General features: G+C 35.8%; 1 protein-coding gene across 3 annotated transcripts in view; it reads left to right on the forward strand.

Moving 5' to 3' along the window:
- The first annotated feature begins 830 nt into the window (after positions 1-830).
- Positions 831-19,677, forward strand: part of haus6 (HAUS augmin-like complex, subunit 6) — a 36,174-nt gene continuing 17,327 nt past the window's right edge. For 2 of the 3 annotated variants that reach the window (XM_052560451.1, XM_052560450.1), the window contains exons 1-4: positions 831-1,395; positions 4,114-4,209; positions 4,298-4,376; positions 4,490-4,622. In XM_052560451.1, the coding sequence (XP_052416411.1) occupies positions 1,286-1,395; positions 4,114-4,209; positions 4,298-4,376; positions 4,490-4,622 (418 nt within the window). In that variant the 5' untranslated portion in view covers positions 831-1,285. The remainder of the gene's footprint in view (positions 1,396-4,113; positions 4,210-4,297; positions 4,377-4,489; positions 4,623-19,677) is intronic. The other variant, XM_052560449.1, reaches the window with a different exon arrangement.

Raw genomic sequence — 19,677 nt, forward strand, 5'->3', positions numbered from 1 at the left:
TTTTCCTAGCAGGGTATACTGCGCATGAGCACATCAATATTGCATCCTTTTTTCTCATGCTGAACAACATTTAATGTATCTGCATTACTGTAAGGGTGTGACTCTATGGTATAGCACGTGTGTAAGACTCGAATACAATTATGAAGTAATAATTTGATGATAAATAAATATTTTAGTGAGTAAAACTGGCTGTGTCTATAGTAGGCTATGGACTACACTACATTATTATATTATATTTAAATTATTTTTTTAAACGATTATTATTTTTAATTATTGTCCCTGGATTAGTAGGACACTCGTAGTGGTGGCAGCGGACATATTTTGAGAATCAGTTCTGGTTGAAAAAATGCGATCTAATCTCGTTTAAATGAAATAAGCCTGTTCCTGAGCATGACCTGTTGCCATCACAGCAAGTGCGTCATGATTTTCGAAGAACCAAATGATCCAAGATCATGCCAAATCGTCAATAATCAAATACAGCTAACGTTAACTGAGTTAGCGACGTACGAAGAACGGGCCCAAGGCCATCAACATAAGTTGATTATTATGTTATAATAATAACATAATAAACCAGGTTATTATAGAAATTTTAGAGACATTTGAAAAAGAATCAGAACATATCTATTATTGTTTTTTTTTTCTAATAGAGGAGAATGAAAAACAAATTCGACTAACAGTAGACTCATCAGGATCCAAAGTCTGTAGAGAAGTTTGGGGTAGAGGTTTCCTTCAGACAATCTGCTTCGGAAAAAAAGAACGCGTTATGTTGTTGACGTATTTGATCTTTTCGGCTTGCCGTATTAGGGATAATAACGTAATCGCGCGAGGTCCCGCCCAATCTTAATGGTCGCTAGCGAACACTCTCGAGCCTTTGTATTTTCGTGCATTTGAATGCAGAAACATAAACACACTGAATAGACCTTCGCCAATCTGAATGACGCCTTCGCCATTTTGCTTCAGCCTATCAATTGTAAATATAAATCGGGATTACACATACTTGCACAAAGGCTGTCCTGACAACGTTTTGCGACGTTTAGCCACGGATGTTGCCAACTCGCTCAAACAATTTGGCGGTTAGAAGGAAGTTGCTTGTGCTCGTAATTACGTTACATGTAAAACATTTTTTCAGTGTGTTTTGTGAGGCTTTCGCAGCTAGACCAAGCGCAAAAATAATTAGTACTGTGTGATCGGGTTAGTATTGATAGCTTGCAAACTGTATGTTCAGTAAATCGTTGAGTCATATTCGTCGTATGATCCTCAAGCGTCTGCTGTTTTATTATGCGAGATGTCCAAATTACAGAAAACAAACGGTAAATACTTATGGTGGTGTCTTCTGTGCCTCGAGTTCAGACCGGATACACTCAGCAAAAACATTAAACATCTGAATCTAGGAATGTAAGTATAATCCATCTTTTTTCCCTCTTTACTGAATAAACTTCTTAATTAGCTCGCAATCGTCAGGCCTTTACAGGGGTTGTTTATATGTAATTATAGCTTATATAAGTATGGCAGATACTTAATAACAGTTGAAATTATAATTTGTTTCTTAATTACACTGACCCAGTTGGAATCTTTTTTTGTTTTACATTTATCTTTTGTTTTTAAACAAGTCGACATTTCTCAGTGTGCTCTGTCCTAATCAGCCTTTGTATAACGTACAACTGTGCCAACTCGTTACTCATTAGCTACAGTTCTAAGTGATAATGTTAAATATAATCATCATCGTCATAATCAATAATTATAATTATTTTTAGTTTACATTAGATATTCTCATTAGAAATCAGAAATTTCCACCGGAATACTATACTATTGGGTAACACTTAAAAAAAAAAAAAAAAGAAAGAAAAAAAAAAAAACAGGGAAAAAGAAAAATCTTTTATTAATAACTAATACATTTTTCGCTTAAATTATAATATGTGTTGTTATGTTACACCCAGGGCTATTTTATTAAAGATCGGCTATTTTAAATTGTATAGTTGAATGCATTACATTTTTGTGCAAAAACAAAAAAACGAATATATATAATAAACTGCACATTTAACATAAAAAATTACACTTCAGAAGCACCAGGACCTGACAAATTACAGCTAATAATTAGAAACAAAAGCACCAAAGAAGTATCAACTGGTCAGAGGTAGAACGTCTTGCTGGTACACTTTTGGTCTTCTGAACATAGTAACAAGTTAAAGTAAATCTTTAAAAGTCTATATTTAAAGTGTTAATTCTAAGCCACTCATCATTAATTTAACACATGTATTGTGTCTGGAGTATGTTTCTGGCCTCTGGTAAAAATACAAATTCTGTCATACTGTCCCAGATGTATATCACTTGAACACTATGAATACAAACAAAAGTTTTTAGCCCATATAATGCACATATACAGGACCACTTCAAAACCACAAAGTAAGCATGAAAGTAAAGGTTTATTTTATTTATTTATTTATTTTTTTTAAACAAGTTTATTGTTACGCTTGGTGACAGTGATTCATCAGCTGGTTTTGTATGGATTATACACCGTTCACTTTGTGTAGCTTTTGAAGCACCATCTTTAGACATCCTGTACACCTGCGTTATATTCAGACAGATCTTTGTTCATCTGAAGAAAGTAATTAAGATGATTTAAAATGAAACAAAAATATCCTCGTTGTTGTTAGGTTGCTTCCACTTTTTTAATACTTAAAGGGATACTTCACACCAAAATTTACATTTTGTCATTAATCACTTGTTACAAACCCATAAAAGCTTTATTTGTCTTTGAACCACAATTTAAAATATTTTGGAGGAAAAGCTTTCTTGTGATTGTCCCATTGACTGTCAAGTAAGTTGCACTGTCAGAGTCCAGAAAAGTATGAAAGACGTCGTCAGAATAGTCCATCTGCCATCAGTAGTTCAACCGTAATGTTATGAAGTGATGGGAATACTGTTTTTGTAAGCAAAGATTGAAAGACTGATACCAGATGTATTATTCTGATGGTGCTTTTCATACTTTTCTGGACTTTGACAGTGTAACTTACTACAAAGAACCCAGTGTTATACGAACAGTGGATGAAGTTTGTTTTTTTCCGGGGCAGCAATGGAGTGTAGCAAGTGCGTTTCTGTGTTCTCGTCATTTCAGTGATGGCACGCCTCCAGGAGTTCGGCTTTTCCCAGAGAGAATCGGAAAATTGTATTTTTCTTTTATAAATATGATAAAACTAAAGACTTTTTGGAGTTATGAAAGATGCAGTACTACTCTATAGGGACTCAAGATTAACATGGTGAAACTGTGTATGTTATGTACACTTTAAACAGTGAAAAATACTTAGCTGAGCAAAAAATAAACTGGCAACGTGCCGACAGACAAGACAGGCAGGTTACTTCTGGTATGAAACAAAGTGTTTGCTTTCAAGTTTTATCTCTTATTTTTATTATAATAATTTTTTTGAAGAAATTCTCTGTGTCATGGCAGATCATCGTAGTTTCTCAGTTCTAGAGGGATGTGAATCTGTCATCATATCATATTTACTTAAAGCATAAAATAAACATGAACATCAAAAGGTATTTTATTTAAACTGCGGAAAGCATCAATATGCACCATTTTTCACGTTTAAGGCCCTGTCCACATGAATGCAGTTATTTTTAAAATCGCAGTATTTTCAACGTGTTCTGGCTGTTTGTCCACACACAGATGTAGCACCAGGTTACTTAAACTGAACATTTTTGAAAACTTGAGGATTTAAATTTGAATTGTTTCGGCTAGTTACGTCGGAGCCTTCACTGTTATATCAGCCTGCTGGATTTCAGGCATCTGACTGGCCAACATGGCTTTTATTAGATTATATCGCTACCTGTTGGTTTGGAATACTTGTGACAGTGCTTCGTGGCACATGTTCACAGTTTCATGTGTCCAGATTTTTGTTTTTAAAAACAAAGAAGAAATAACTGTTTTTAAGAATACCCCGTGTACGTGTGGACATGATCTAAGTCAACCCACTTTAATCTACTAATCAACTAAATCTACTAAATAGTATTTATATAATAATAGTAATTATAGTTATTTGTTACACGCACAAACATATATCTTTTAAAAAGACATAATAATAATTGTAGTTATTTTGTATGTTTGTTTGACAGGAACATGTTTGATAAGCCAAACAAAGAGGCATTCTACATTGTCATCCACTTTTTATTTAATAAACTGAATCCCGCACATGCTCAAGATGTCTTCAGGTAGTACAATACAGGACTTTTTTTTGCAATTTTGTCATCATTTGTTGTGATTTGAATTGTGAATTTGAAGATCTTATTCTTTTCATAGACACTGCTGGCCAATTTGGGATCGTAAAGGTGATGCTGAGTTTCGAAAGGTGGCTTTTTCATGGCTCCAAGAGATAGCGGTATGTTCAATTGATGTTTTTATATACATTTTGTAAAGTGTTTTTTTTTTTTTTTTTGTGCCTTTTTAATTTTTATTTTTTAATATATTTATATATATATTTTATATATTTAGAATGAAGAAGGTAATGCTTTTCCTAAAGTGGCTGCATCACATTTGCTCTCTGCTTTTGGACCAAGATTTATCAACTTGATGCTCCACTTATCTAAACATGTGATGCTGAAAACCCTGAAGACATTTACCACAGGTATGCTAGTGTTTTCCTAAACATTCCACACACACACACACACACACAAAAAAAAAAACTCCAAGATTTTGAAACTTTGCAAACAGTTTTCTTCAATTAGGTTTCTACAGCACCTCTTGTGCACAGTAGGGCTGTGCAAAAAATCGAATGCGATTTTCATGCACATCTCATCAGTAAAGACGCTCCTTTAATTAGAAATATTATCTCCAGCACGTGTGTTCAGATCAGGGTTGCCAGGTTTTCACAACAAATCTTGCCCTGTTGCTTCTCAAAACTAGTCCAAAACTAATCGCGATTCCAGGAGGTTCCCAGATTTAAAAAAAAATAAATAAATGCTTCCCGGGGTTAAAATATAAGTTTTTTTTGGCATGGTTGTCTTGGTAAAATTCGCATATTAGGGGCTAAATGTCTCGTTATTGGTATGGGGTTGCTTCGAACCACGGACATGAAAAACAATGGCAGACTTGGCAACACTGGTTCAGGTGAAGCGGCAGTTACTACACAGAGCCGTAGTCTACCGACAACTAACACAAAATCGCTTTCGAAATCGACGAAGAATCGCCTGCAATTTTAAAATCGATTTTGTGTAGATTGTCAGTGAATTATGGCTCTGTGTAGTAAATGCCAACCAATGTTGCCAAGTCTGTGGTTGTTTTTCATGTCCGCGGGTCAAAGCGACAATACCAATAAAGTGATATTTAGCCCCTAAAATGCGAATTTTACCAAGGCAACCATGCCATAAAACTTATATTTTAACCCTGGAAAGCAATTTTTTATCGGGGAACCTCCTGGGAACGCGATTGAGCTAGTTTGGACTAGTTTTGAGAAGCAACTGGGCAGGATTTGTTGTGAAAACCTTGCAACCATGATCTTGAACGCACGTGCTGGAGATATACTTCTAATTACAGGAGCGTCTTTACTGATGAGTTGTGCATGAAAATTGCATTCGATTTTTTGCACAGCCCTAGTGCACAGTCAAAAAATTTTTCAATATATCGTACATACTTGGATGTGTATGCACAAAACGCTGTATGCCTGGGGTGCTTCCTTGTTTCCTTGCACCACCGTTCTCCAGCCGTTGACCCAGGTATCAATCAAAGTTAGTCATCTGGAAGGACATATCAAATGTCTAATTGCACCATTAGGATTCGGGAGTGAGGAACGAGTAGTGAGGAAGCTTTCAAAGTATCTGTTAGTGAGGATACATGTGTATTTTGTGCAAAAGTGTTGCTTGTTGAAAAACGCAAATTAAATTTATTTATAAAGCACTATTTTAAAACTATAAAATAACATACATCATGACAAAATATAAACCACAAAGAAGCTACTAATGATTAAAAGCTAAATCTTTGCAGTGCAGCCACTGTAAAGGCATGGTCACCTCTGTATTTCAGATTAGTTTTAGGGACCGTTAATAGCATCTGATCAGTAGAATTTATTTATCTCCCTATCTGATGTTCAGATGAAAGATCAACAAGATAGTAAGAGGGAGCCAGGCCATTCACATATTTAAATACCAGTAAAAGGAAATAAAATCTATAGTGAACTTGGTTAAGCCAGTGTAGTGAGCTTAAAGGGATAGTTCACCCAAAAAATTTTAATTCTGTCATTAGTTTCTCACCCTCATGTCTTTCCAAACCTGTAAGAAATACAAATTAACATATTTTTGATGAAATTCAAGCTTTCTGACCCTTCACAGACAGCAGCACAATTGACCCCTTCAAGGCCCATAAAGACATTTTTAAAGTGTTGTGTGACATGTTTAACCACAATTTTATGAAGCCAATAGTTTTGTTTGCAAAGTAAACAAAAATAACTTTATTCAACAATAACTTCTCTTCCGTGTCAGTCTTCAACATTAATTCATGAGATGCTCATGACACACACGTGTGCAGTGTTATCTTAATTTTTTAACATGAGGGTGAGTAATTAATGACAGAATTTTCATTTTTGGGTGAACTGTCCCTTTAAAACCGGTGTAATGATTTTTTTTTTACCCCACTCAGAATCCTGGCCACTGCTTTTTTTAATGTTTTCAGTCAAGCAAGTGATGAATGATTAATTCCTATGTACAGAAGAGTACCATAATCCAGCTTTAATGTAATACGTGCCTGAATTGCCATTTCAAAGTACAACCAATGTCAGTAATTAACAACAGGTCATTTAACCCTCTCAAGGCAGGCGTTGCAGATTTGCAACAGTAAAGTAACTAAACACCTTATTACTCCAGATACATATTTTATGAATCTGGAGTACTAAAAACTTTACTATAGGTTACTAAATTTCAGAGGTGTCAAGTAACGAAGTACAAATACTTCGTTACTGTACTTAAGTAGAAATTTGGGGTATCTATACTTTACTTGAGTAATTATTTTTCAGCCGACTTTTTACTTCTACTCCTTACATTTTCACGCAAGTATCTGTACTTTCTACTTCATTCTACTTTCATTTCGCCTTGTTTTCATTCCGGCTTGTCATCACTCAAAAAAAAAAAAAAAAAAAAAAAAACCTATCCAGATAAATCGCGCCATCCGGATGGAGTGAATTTGATTGTGGTTGGATGAGAAGTATAAACAGATACCATTCCGACACCCTATTGGTTTGTATGCGATCCATCGCACCTGCACATGACACAAATTACATCACCCTCCAGCAAGGGCATAGACAGTTTTTGGTTCGTTTATCATAAAATGTATTTCTTAAAAGTAGGGTTGGGTATGGAACCGGTATCCTATCGCCTCAGAGTCAGTCGGCTTAAATTTCATATGAAACCGGCGTCAGACCGGTCTACTCCCCGTCTTTCAGCGCGCTCTTCAATCCGCAGACCGCGGCGGAGCAGCACGAGCTCAAACAGAGACAGAGGACATAAGGTGTGTGTTTATCAGTAGATTGTTAGAATCTGTATCAGTGAAGTTATTTGTCATAAATACAGTTTACAAAAGGTCACGAAGAAGCTGTCGCTTTCTCATCTACTGTAAAGTTTTCGCTTGTCACAGCCGTTTCCTCCAGTGAAAATCTAGCCCTTAACACATATGACCGAACAAATACTTTAATTACACTTATCTAAATATACTTATACTAAATATTAATTTAATCATACGTACTTTATACATACACTAACTACTGTACAAAAGTCTTAGGCACGTTAGTATTTTCACTTAAAAGAATGGTGTTCGGCTATTTATATATTTTGCTGTAGTGTGTCGGTAGAAAATATCAGTTTACATTTCCAAACATTCATTTTGCCGTTGTCAAACTGCTTGTGCATTCAAAATCGCACTAGATTATTATTAAAATTAATGGCAAACTGATATTTACTATGGACACACTAAAGCAAAAGATTTAAATAACTGGCTTAAAACCCTTTTTTGGGGTGAAAATACTAATGTGCCTAAGACTTTTGCACATTACTGTACTTTACAAACGACATTGTTGCTACTTTATAAAGAATGAGCATACAGTCATTCACAGAACTGATTTAAGACAGTGACAGACAGCACTCATCTTAACTTAATATCAGAGTGAGTGACAGATATACAGTAGAATTATGTGTGGTTTTATATTAAATAATGACCCAGATTGTGAAATACATTTATTAGCCTTAGATTAAGGGAAGCACAACTTGGGAAGTGAGAGCATCCAAGGTGAAAGCTATGGATTTATTTAAAATATTTGGAATGTTCTTTTAAGTTATCCATAGTTTTTTTTTTTTTTTTAGGTTCTTTTTTTTTAAGTATAGGTTCAGGCACCATTTAGGCGCCTGTACTGTTTTAAAAGTATCGAAAAGGTACTGGACCCTATTTAAAAGTTATTATTTCTCACTGGCTCATTTACCAAATGGGTGCTTTATCTTCGTTCTCCACAAATAAAGCTACTGTTGGTAGTTCGGTAGTGAGACGTTTTAATAAATTATCATTTGCGATTGACAATGTTGTGATATCTAGGCTATACCAACTTTGTAACTTAACATAGCATACGTATGTACCGAATACAGGAAGCTGTCAATCAAGAAGGTATCGGGATTATGAGTTAATTTTCCTTTTTAGTTATTGATTAATCACTTGGATTAATCATTAATTTTGACAGCACTATTATGCTTATTGTAAATAGACAACGTTACAAGTGTAATTGTTACTAAGCCTGCACCAATGTTCTTGTCCATTGCCCTCGCAGATTCCTGCAGCTAAGCTTGGATGTACATTTACATTCCATTAAAGGTTATTGATGACATGCCTCTAAAGTTTGACTTTTTGCACCATAACAATACTTATTGGCAACTAGTAATCATATCTCTAGTCCTTTAATGTATTTGCATTGTACTAAAATGCGTTCATTTTCAATGGGCATATATGTGGCTGAAACAGGTAGCCTAGTGCATCCCAAATTTTTCAACATGAACATTTAATATAACATTATATTCATTATGGCCTTTAGAAAAATGTTTTTTTTAGGAGGTGGGGTAGTTCATAATAGGCCCCTGTGGTGCGGCCTAAGCTTTTGTTCTTAATGGCATTTGTTCCCTTACATTACTTTTACTTTTATACTTTAAGTAGTTTTTTAAACCAGTACTTTTACTTGAGTAAAAAGCGTGAGTTGATACTTCAACTTCTACAAAAGTCTTTTTAAGACCTAGTATCTATACTTCTACTTGAGTAATGAAAGCCAATACTTTTGACACCACTGCTAAATTTACTAAGTTAATAAAACTTAATTTGAGCCTGAGAGGGTTAATACTGTTCAGTAGAGGTTCTCAGTAGAGGTACATTTTCTAAAACCAGATTTGAAAATTTTTAAAATACAATTGGAAGTAGTGGTTGAACAGATGCATGTTTCGAGACATTATATGGTTCCAGATAGGGGTGTGAAATGTCACTGGTTTCACAACTTGATTTGATTACAATTATCATGCCAACATTTCAATATCACGATGCATCATGATTTATATAAAATTTATTTTGTGAGTTTTTATTCAATTACATAAGAAGGCTACTTTTTTAAAATAATTATAAATTAATAATAAATCAAAACAATTAAGAACTTAACCCAAAAATATAGCTTCAAAATTTACAAGCATAAAAAGGGGGAAAAAACAATTACAAGTGATAAACAAAAAGTACTTTCATTATCTAAGAGTGCTTAAAGTATGCAAAGGTTTAGACAATCATTTTCCTAATCCAGTTTTTGTGCTGTTTTGTTTAGGGCTGTGACAGTTGCCGTGTACTGCCACCGGCGACTGCCACTGACGTCATGCACTCTATAATAAAAATCAGTACCGTCACAAGGGATGTGCCAAATGTGCGACTGCACAGGGCCTTGTCCCTCTAGAGCAGGGATTCCCAAAGTGTGGTGCGCAAGCTGTCACCAGGGGATGGCGAGATGAAAAATGTAATGGCGGTCTGTTTTTTTTAAGTGGGATTTTTCCATACAATAAAAAGCATGAACAGTTAACTTTTCCTTTGTAATCGCTTTTATTTTAAATAAAAAACGATAAGTTATTAGTTTTCGATGGAAATGTAGAAGACAGATGCTGTCTTCTACGCACTGTTCTTCTTTTATGTACTGCAGGCTACGCTTTATGCCTGCCAACTTGTTTCATTCATTCTATAATATATATTATAAATATGTTTAACTGGCTGAAATCGGGGAAACTATCAAGTGGGACATCTTATGATAAAGTTGTTAGTCAGGAGTAGGGGGGCCAAGAAAGAGTGAGGATTTGGAGGCAACAGAGATGAAGAGAATAGAGAAAGAAAATGAACAAAGAAAAAATCTGGAGGAAATCTCTCTCTCGCTGCAGGCTGAGTGACTTTTAAATCTATAACGACTCGTTTCAGTGGTTCAGAGTCGACTCCTTACTTTAGAAGCCAATAACTTTATAAATCATGTACTTTTTGGTTTAATTACTTTGCACATTGTTTACACTGATGGACAGCTACATCATACACTGTAATAAAGGTAATTTTTTGATTTCCCATCTGTGTGGCTCTTTAATAATAATTCCTTACATTTATATGTTTAAATATCAAAGCGAGGCACAGGTGTTTTATTTCGCTGTATTTCTGAAGGAAGACTTGCATGTTATATGCCTGATAAAGCAGCGTGTGAGTGTACCAGCTCTGCTTTGTTTACAGCTGTTACTGGGGAAACCTCTATTTCTCGCGCTTTGTCTATGCTTTAAAACATCTCCTGCTGGCAAATAATGAATTTGCATATTCATTAAGTCCGCCTGATCCACGCAGCAAAAATATTTTATTTGTTATCAAAAAATATCTACTCTAGAGGGACTTGGCTGTCTACCGGAAGTTAAGTTAGGTCCACAATACGGGCACGCGCAGCAACGTTTGTTTATGTTGTTGCCGTTGAAACCATCTATACTTTCCGCATGAGCAATCCAGATGCAGACACGGCCAGCGCAGACGCGGACTTACATTTATACTTCCGAAAGCATACGCTGATGGTCCGCTCTGCAACAAACATGTGAACAAACAGTTGCCCAGAATTATTGCACATCTGGCTGTCTTTACATTCATTTATTGAGGGATTGCACAGGTTCGAGTAGCAATGGGCTTCTTCATACTGCCTCCACATGTGCAATTGTGATTTTGAAGCCTACTGACCATGCACCTGTCTGCGCTGTCATAAAAAATTGGGAGGCACACGTTCATCCTCTCAGAGCCTCCGCACACACTCTCCCATGACGATGTTTACATCACGCCTACCTAGCGGCCCATAACGGACTCCCCGCGGACGCGGAAAGTTTAACATAGGCTTAAGATGCAGTCTTTAAGACGCGCACAGAAGCATGACTTGATGCGCGACATTGCAGAAAAATGTGCATTCACAAATGTATCCTATGTTGACCCATATATGGAAAGCACTTTCGAATTTAGTAATATGAGGTTCTCTCCAGAGATGTTTTGCCACTTCTTCATTTAAGGATGATTGCGATGTAATATATGTGGGGCAAACCAAAAATCCAGCACTCTCCTTCACTACTGATACTGTTTTCATTCGCTGGCATTTTCCACATTTATTTTTTTCTCACTTAAAAACAAATTTGTCCATTCTGATGCTAAATTTTACCGAACTAATGGCTGTTGATGACTATTTGAATTGAATTCTTCCAAAGTTGGCGCTTGTATGTGTTCGTTAAATGCGTAATGTTATGTGAGTAGGTCTGCTCATGTCTGAAAATAATATATGAAACACTAAATAATTTAACATAACATTGGGCTATAGCTTATATTTCTTAAGTAAATTTTTAAATTAATGTAAAAAAAAATTGATTTAATTGTTCAGCATGGTGGGCCGCATTTGAATTTGAGTTGGGCCGCGGGTTGAGATAATGCTGCTGCTAGCTCCATGGTCATTAAATAGGCCTAGCCTATTGCTGCAATGTTTCTTTTTATGCGGCTGAAAATAACCATGCTTTCTGTTACTGAGCCTGTGTCTGTCACTCGTCCTCTTTAAAGTGGAAGCTTTTGCGTTGCTTTGTTGCATTATATTGAAACTTTGTTGATGTCTTTATTGTCATGCGTGTTCTGGTTATTTGCACTTGATTAAACATTACTCTTTATACAGTGATAAAAGAAATCTTTGTTGCATTTTTTTTTTAAAGTGGGGATTGGGGCGGGTGCCAACCCGGTTGGGACATAGAAGGGGGTGCGCAGGAAAAAAAGTTTGGGAACCGCTGCTCCAGAGGGCCTCGCTCCTGGCCTGCATTTTATAGTGTTTATGTCTGTTTTTCCCCCCATTTTGAAACAGTAGTGTATTAGCTGTCTTGGGAGAAGCGGAGAAAAAAACGCATTCGAAAATGCCCTCACCAACCATGATTTAAATGCTGTGTAAACATACTGTAAACATTTGTCAACTTATTTCACAAGTATTATGAACAGCGATAAATGGACAGATGGTAAAGTGTCGGCACTTGTAGCAAATGTTGCACTGCCAGTTGTCATTGGAGATTCTTAGTTCTCTTTCCGTTCTTTCAATCGCTTTATGTATACGTCAACATTCCACGTCCATTATTGTGAAACCCACGAGACACAACAAAAACACAGCTCTGATCACAGCGTCCTCCATTCTCCTGTTGTTAACGTTGTTGAAGGTCATGCACAAATTCCATCCCTGTCGACCAGCTTACGTTGTAGTTTATTTTCATCTGCCATGGATCTGAGGAATCACACAGTCTCTGGGTTTTGTTTCCAGAAGATAGACTTTATTTCAGAGAGAAACAAAGCTGAGATATTCTCTGTGAGAAGATCTCCCGAATGCTAGGTGGCATCTCATTATATACCCTACACAGGATGTTTCCAAATACTGTATTTTCCAGACTATAAGTCGCACTTTTTTTTCATAGTTTGGCTGGTCCTGCGACTTATAGTCAGGTGTGACTTATTTATCAATTAATTTGAAATGAACCAAGAGAAATGAACCAATAGAAAACATTACCGTCTACAGCCGCGAGAGGGCGCTCTATGCAGCTCAGTGCTCCTGTAGTCTACACTGGATACATAGAGCGCCCTCTCGCGGCTGTAGACGGTAATATTTTCTCTTGGTTCTAAATAAATGCGACTTACAGTCCAGTGCGACTTATGTTTTTTTTCCTCATCATGACGTATTTTTGGACTGATCCGACTTATACTCACGTGCCACTTATAGTCCGAAAAATACCGTAGTCAAACTTTTCTTTATGCTTACAATTTTAATACCTCTCTAGAGAGAAGAGGGGGCTCCTTTGGTATAGACAAAAGCCCTGTCTGTATGTCTGACCGCATGTTTCTCATCTGGTGTACAATTTGGCCCCGTAGGCATATTTCTTTCTCTACTTAACCTATAGGATTATAATGGAATAATAACTAGCAACAAAAATGATTCACATCGATTATACTTGATTGATTAATCTTAATAAAAATCTTCCACAACTATACTTCCTAGTACACACTGTCGGTGGGAATGCAACCCTTTAAATGGTAGTGGGAAATAGTTTGCGCAAAACCATCCTAGTACTTCAATACTGTAGATTTAGTTCTGGAACTGAAGCAGAGCGAAAGGCCCTATAGATGTTATTTGTTAATGAAAATAACTGGAGCCTGAATTTTTTGTTTTTGACTAAAGTACAGATTTATACTTTAAATGTAAGTATTGGGTTTTGATTTGAATATTGTAATGAAATGAAGAGATACAAAATATAAAGTGATTCAATGCCGACTTATATCTTACCAAAATGTGATTGTTATTCTATAATTGGCGGGGCATGACCATAATGTATATAATGAAAAAAAAAATATGAAGATTGTTATGAAAATGAAAAATAAATAAAAATACAAATCTGACATGAAAATCTGTCTATGAACACATGAACACATGATTAGGACAGGTTAGATTATGATTATGATGAAGCATTGTTATTAATAAAGGAGCAAGAAATATCTGCATGAGGTGAAGAGTATACCAACAAACGGAAGCTAATTCTATGACACATCCTATGATAAATCAGATAACTGAGATTTAGACGTAACATTACAACTTGTATCAGCACAATAGAATGCTAAGTTATGCGTTAGACCGAGAGAGAGAGAGCGAGCTCCCTCTGATGCGTTTTAATGACAGCGCGCTGAAAGATTGGCAAGGACAGATTTTACTATAGATACCTATAAAGTTCTCATTATAAATGTATGGCAGATTTGTGCTATATTTTCATCTACGTTATTAAGTGTAATAGTTGTAATTAAGTTTTATTTTTAAGTTAAGTTTTATTTTCCATAAACCACCTGCGCGTTTTTGAAGACATGAATTGCATTATGCCCACAAATATGATGGAAAAAAAGCTCGGCTGCATTATTATAACATCAATAATAAAATAATAACAATAATAATAGAAAAATAAAACATTTAAGAGCAATATCATTATCGGGCATTGCTTGTATGAGCATGAAACGAATCGCTGATATGCAGCGATTTCAGCATAATTGTTCATGTTAATTAATCAGACACTAGCTCTTGCAACTTTTATCTGAAAAAAATTAGCCGATGCAGATGTGAACTTGACCGAAAGTGTAACTTGGATTGCGCTTTACATTATTATTTAACAGCATGGAAATCACTGATTATTGCTAAATAATTGAATACGATTTAAAATATAGATAAAAACTATGACAAACAAATAATTTTGATTTCGTCATCTCTATGAATATGTTTAATGTAATTAGGCTACAAATATATCCAGTGCATTTTGATTTTATAAAGACCATTTCATTATTTGATTTAAAAATTAACACAGAAAGATACTTTTTCTTTTTTTAGCTTCTTCATTCAACTGCATTTTTTTTAACAAAACATTGTCTTCCAGTATAACTTTAGCAGCATATTTTGATCCAGCGGTGAAACATAGTTTTTAAAAGATAAAGAAAAAGTTCACCAAGTTTAACCAAACAACTATTATAAGGTATAAAACAGAGACCAAATAGCCTAGATATTTTAACTATGGCTAAAACGCAAAACTAAAATAATAATTATTTTTAAAAAATGGATATTATATTTACCACGACCAGTGAAACATTCAAATGTCTATTCAAAAAGATAAGGCGGTCTACATGCTCAGATGAGAGCCGAGTGCGCAGCCTGTTCACATTTAGAGGAATAAATTCGCTCCGCTGGAACAGATGTTGCAGGAACAGCCAGGCACCACTGGACAAGTAAACATTCTCTGTCCCTGAAACTAATTGGCAGCAAATCTTTCACCACCATTTCAGCGAATAGCTTTGTCGTCTTCTCGGTTCTGCCTGCATTGCAACTCATCTGAGTTGCCGCCCTGTTATCGCCAGATATTTTATGTACACATTTTAGATGATAGCTTATTGTTTTTTTTGTAGATTTGTGTGACAGCTTGGCGCTACACAGCTTACCCTGAAATGTATTTTCATAGTTCTTCCCAAAGGGAAGCCAGCCATCACTACATGAATTTGAGGCCATCTTACGTCTTTTGAGGCATCAAGTGGGAAGCTAACCAATCAGAGATCAGGGCGCCGCCCAACGTGCTGCAATAACCAATAAAAAAAATAAAAATTCGATCATCGTTTACGTGATCGATCATCGCTGTCGCGGTCGAGTACTCGATCACTGTTGCACATCCCTAATTAGAAAGACAGTCAGAGACCCAGAGAAAGAAAGAGAGAGGGAGAGAGCGAGAGCTTGTGTGAATTAGGCTTCCTCTGTGCGTCCCTCAACAGTATTCTGCAGCAGCTGTTATTACCCCGCTAGTGAGAAATTTCATGTGTGTTTACTTTTGGATAATCGTCTGTCATGTTGTTGTTTTTGTTAGTCCTGTAATTTCCATTATTACAGTTTTACTATGCAAAGTGATATGGAACTGTAATGTGCTCAAGAGAGCTGCCTAGAACTACATTCGCCGTGCGTTTCCCAGAAAATAATTGCACACCTCAGAATGTTCATCAGCCAGTCAGATTCAAGCATTCAACGGCCCCGTAGTATAAGGAAAAAATATAATATCACAATTTATTTTTGTAATACCACGATTCACAATTTTATCACAATACTTTGTCATGTTGGTTTTACTATTTTGCAAGTTGTCTGAGCATTACAGCCAAACTAATTTCCTTATTATAAAGACATAGCCTTTTAAGGTAACATAAAATAAAATAATCGCAGCCATTTAGGCTAAAGAGGGTAAAATAAATGTTAAGATAAAAATGTTTTCTTATTTTTTAATAACAAAGATGAAAGAATGACAAAGATACATATTACAACTACACATTATATATAAATAAAACAAATCGTGCTTTATTTTCAGGTAAAATAGGTGTATTTAGCAGGAGCATTCAAGAAATTGAATGAACAAATATAAAACTAAAATGCTATATGAACTGATTCCTAAAGCAATTGTTTTAAATTTCTTCAGTCAAGATCAGTGAGTGATTTTTCTCTTTGTTTTGTTTTATTAGTGTTAAATAGTTCACCCAAAAATATAAATTCTGTCAATTCTGTCATAGTGTTTTTATTTTTATAGCACCGTTTACTCACTCAAAATTAGTTTTAAACCTGAATGAGTTTCTTTCTTCTTCTGAACATAAATGCTATTTTGAGGAACGTCCAAAACCAAAAAGTTGCTGATCCACAGTGACTTCCATATATTATTTTTTGCTAATATCAAATTCAGTGTGTACCACCAACTATTGGGTTACCCATATTCTTCAAAATACCTTCTTTGTGTATGCGGCACTCAGAAAAAAACACATATCAGACCAGCGCGCAAATGAAACATTTAAAATGTAAATAATGTGAGTATGTGGCGGAGGCACCAGAACTGCAGCTGATAGAATGTGCACTGTAGCACAATACTACAGTATTCCTTTAAAAGCAGATCGTGGAGACATTTTTATCGTCCATGATCAAAAATAGTCATATCTCACACCCCTAGTACAAAGTACACATTAGTTTTTTTTTTCACAGGACAGCTACAATACAAAAACATGGTCCTTTACATTATCATGCATTGTTGTACATTAAACTGCCCGACAGTAGGCCAATATAATGTATTTTAAATGTAAAAACCCTTGAACATATTCAGAAGTATAAGGCAACATACAGTAGGGCTGTCACTTTTGTGAAAAAATCATTTTCGATTTTTAAGACATAAGTGTTCATTGAATCGATTGTAAAATCGATTTTCCATGTTTAAAAAAAGACTTTCTTGTTTTCTTTTCCAACGTCAAATAACAGACAAATGTAAAGAGAGCTCTGGAAACGCACAAGTCAGCAATATTTCTTATTTATTGGCATGAAGTTTCTGGCAGAATAACAAAAAGCAACAGGAGTGCAACATTCTCGAAAAAATATATATATGCAGAGGGGATGGCTGCCATAACAAAAGAAAAACATTACTGCAGGCTTCAACCTGACTGCAATTATGATTTAGGCATTTCAAAAATCTCCAAGATTATTTTAAATAATGATTCAACTTTAAATAGACTTTAGAACAGGCCATGTGTTTTTTTTTTTGTTTTTTTTTTTAATTGATTGAGCGTAACCGACACCTGGGATAGGCTGCACTAGGCAGGCATAACGTGCAAAAATGCAAGGGACATTACAAATTTATTGGACAGAAAAACAAGTCGATCAACATTTTCGGGTCCGGTGCAGAGCGTTTTTTATTCACTATATGTCCAGCTGTTGAGAAGACATGCTCTGACCGCACTGATGTCCCAGGGACACTCTGGTACAGCTGCGTAAGGTGGGGGTATTACTGCCAATTTTCCACCACAAAAGCCAGTCGCTGTCAGCTTGCAATGGTCCTTTTCATAAATCAGAATCTCCTGTAACTAGATGCGTGAATGAGGCAAATTCGTGTCTACCACGCTGCGAGACCTCCAGATGTGCGTAAACGCGTCTTTACATTGACTTATCATTGAAATTATTCGCACCAGACGCTCTATTGGCGTTTGGTGTGAACGCAGCATAAGAGGACTGTTTAGCTTTTGCAATGCATACTGCACTTTCAGAATTCTTTTTCTTTTTCTGCTTGGTTGTGAGTTTTGTTGCGTCTATATTTTTTTAATTGTTTAATTATTTAAAAATGAATAGTGTACATATTTGGTTAAAATCGATTCCCTATTTTCATTTTCAAAACTTTTTTTGGTTGAATTAAAAGTGAACTAAAAGTGACAGCCCTAACATACAGTACAATGCAATTGCAGCAATAATATTAATGCAAGACCGTCATATATAAAGGTTTTTTCCTATAGAATACATACAGTATTGTTCAAAATAATAGCAGTACAATGTGACTAACCAGAATAATCAAGGTTTTTAGTATATTTTTTATTGCTACGTGGCAAACAAGTTACCAGTAGGTTCAGTAGATTGTCAGAAAACAAACAAGACCCAGCATTCATGATATGCACGCTCTTAAGGCTGTGCAATTGGGCAATTAGTTGAAAGGGGTGTGTTCAAAAAAATAGCAGTGTCTACCTTTGACTGTACAAACTCAAAACTATTTTGTACAAACATTTTTTTTTTCTGGGATTTAGCAATCCTGTGAATCACTAAACTAATATTTAGTTGTATGACCACAGTTTTTTAAAACTGCTTGACATCTGTGTGGCATGGAGTCAACCAACTTGTGGCACCTCTCAGCTGTTATTCCACTCCATGATTCTTTAACAACATTCCACAATTCATTCACATTTCTTGGTTTTGCTTCAGAAACAGCATTTTTGATATCACCCCACAAGTTCTCAATTGGATTAAGGTCTGGAGATTGGGCTGGCCACTCCATAACATTAATTTTGTTGGTTTGGAACCAAGACTTTGCCCGTTTACTAGTGTGTTTTGGGTCATTGTCTTGTTGAAACAACCATTTCAAGGGCATGTCCTCTTCAGCATAGGGCAACATGACCTCTTCAAGTATTTTAACATATGCAAACTGATCCATGATCCCTGGTATGCGATAAATAGGCCCAACACCATAGTAGGAGAAACATGCCCATATCATGATGCTTGCACCTCCATGCTTCACGGTCTTCACTGTGTACTGTGGCTTGAATTCAGAGTTTGGGGGTCGTCTCACAAACTGCCTGTGGCCCTTGGACCCAAAAAGAACAATTTTACTCTCATCAGTCCACAAAATGTTCCTCCATTTCTCTTTAGGCCAGTTGATGTGTTCTTTGGCAAATTGTAACCTCTTCTGCACATGCCTTTTTTTTAACAGAGGGACTTTGCGGGGGATTCTTGAAAATAGATTAGCTTCACACAGACGTCTTCTAACTGTCACAGTACTTACAGGTAACTCCAGACTGTCTTTGATCATCCTGGAGGTGATCATTGGCTGAGCCTTTGCCATTCTGGTTATTCTTCTATCCATTTTGATGGTTGTCTTCCGTTTTCTTCCACGTCTCTCTGGTTTTGCTCTCCATTTTAAGGCATTGGAGATCATTTTAGCTGAACAGCCTATCATTTTTTGCACCTCTTTATAGGTTTTCCCCTCTCTAATCAACTTTTTAATCAAAGTACGCTGTTCTTCTGAACAATGTCTTGA

Source organism: Carassius gibelio, chromosome B7, assembly GCF_023724105.1.
Source record: "Carassius gibelio isolate Cgi1373 ecotype wild population from Czech Republic chromosome B7, carGib1.2-hapl.c, whole genome shotgun sequence".
Classification (NCBI taxonomy): Eukaryota; Metazoa; Chordata; class Actinopteri; order Cypriniformes; family Cyprinidae; genus Carassius; species Carassius gibelio.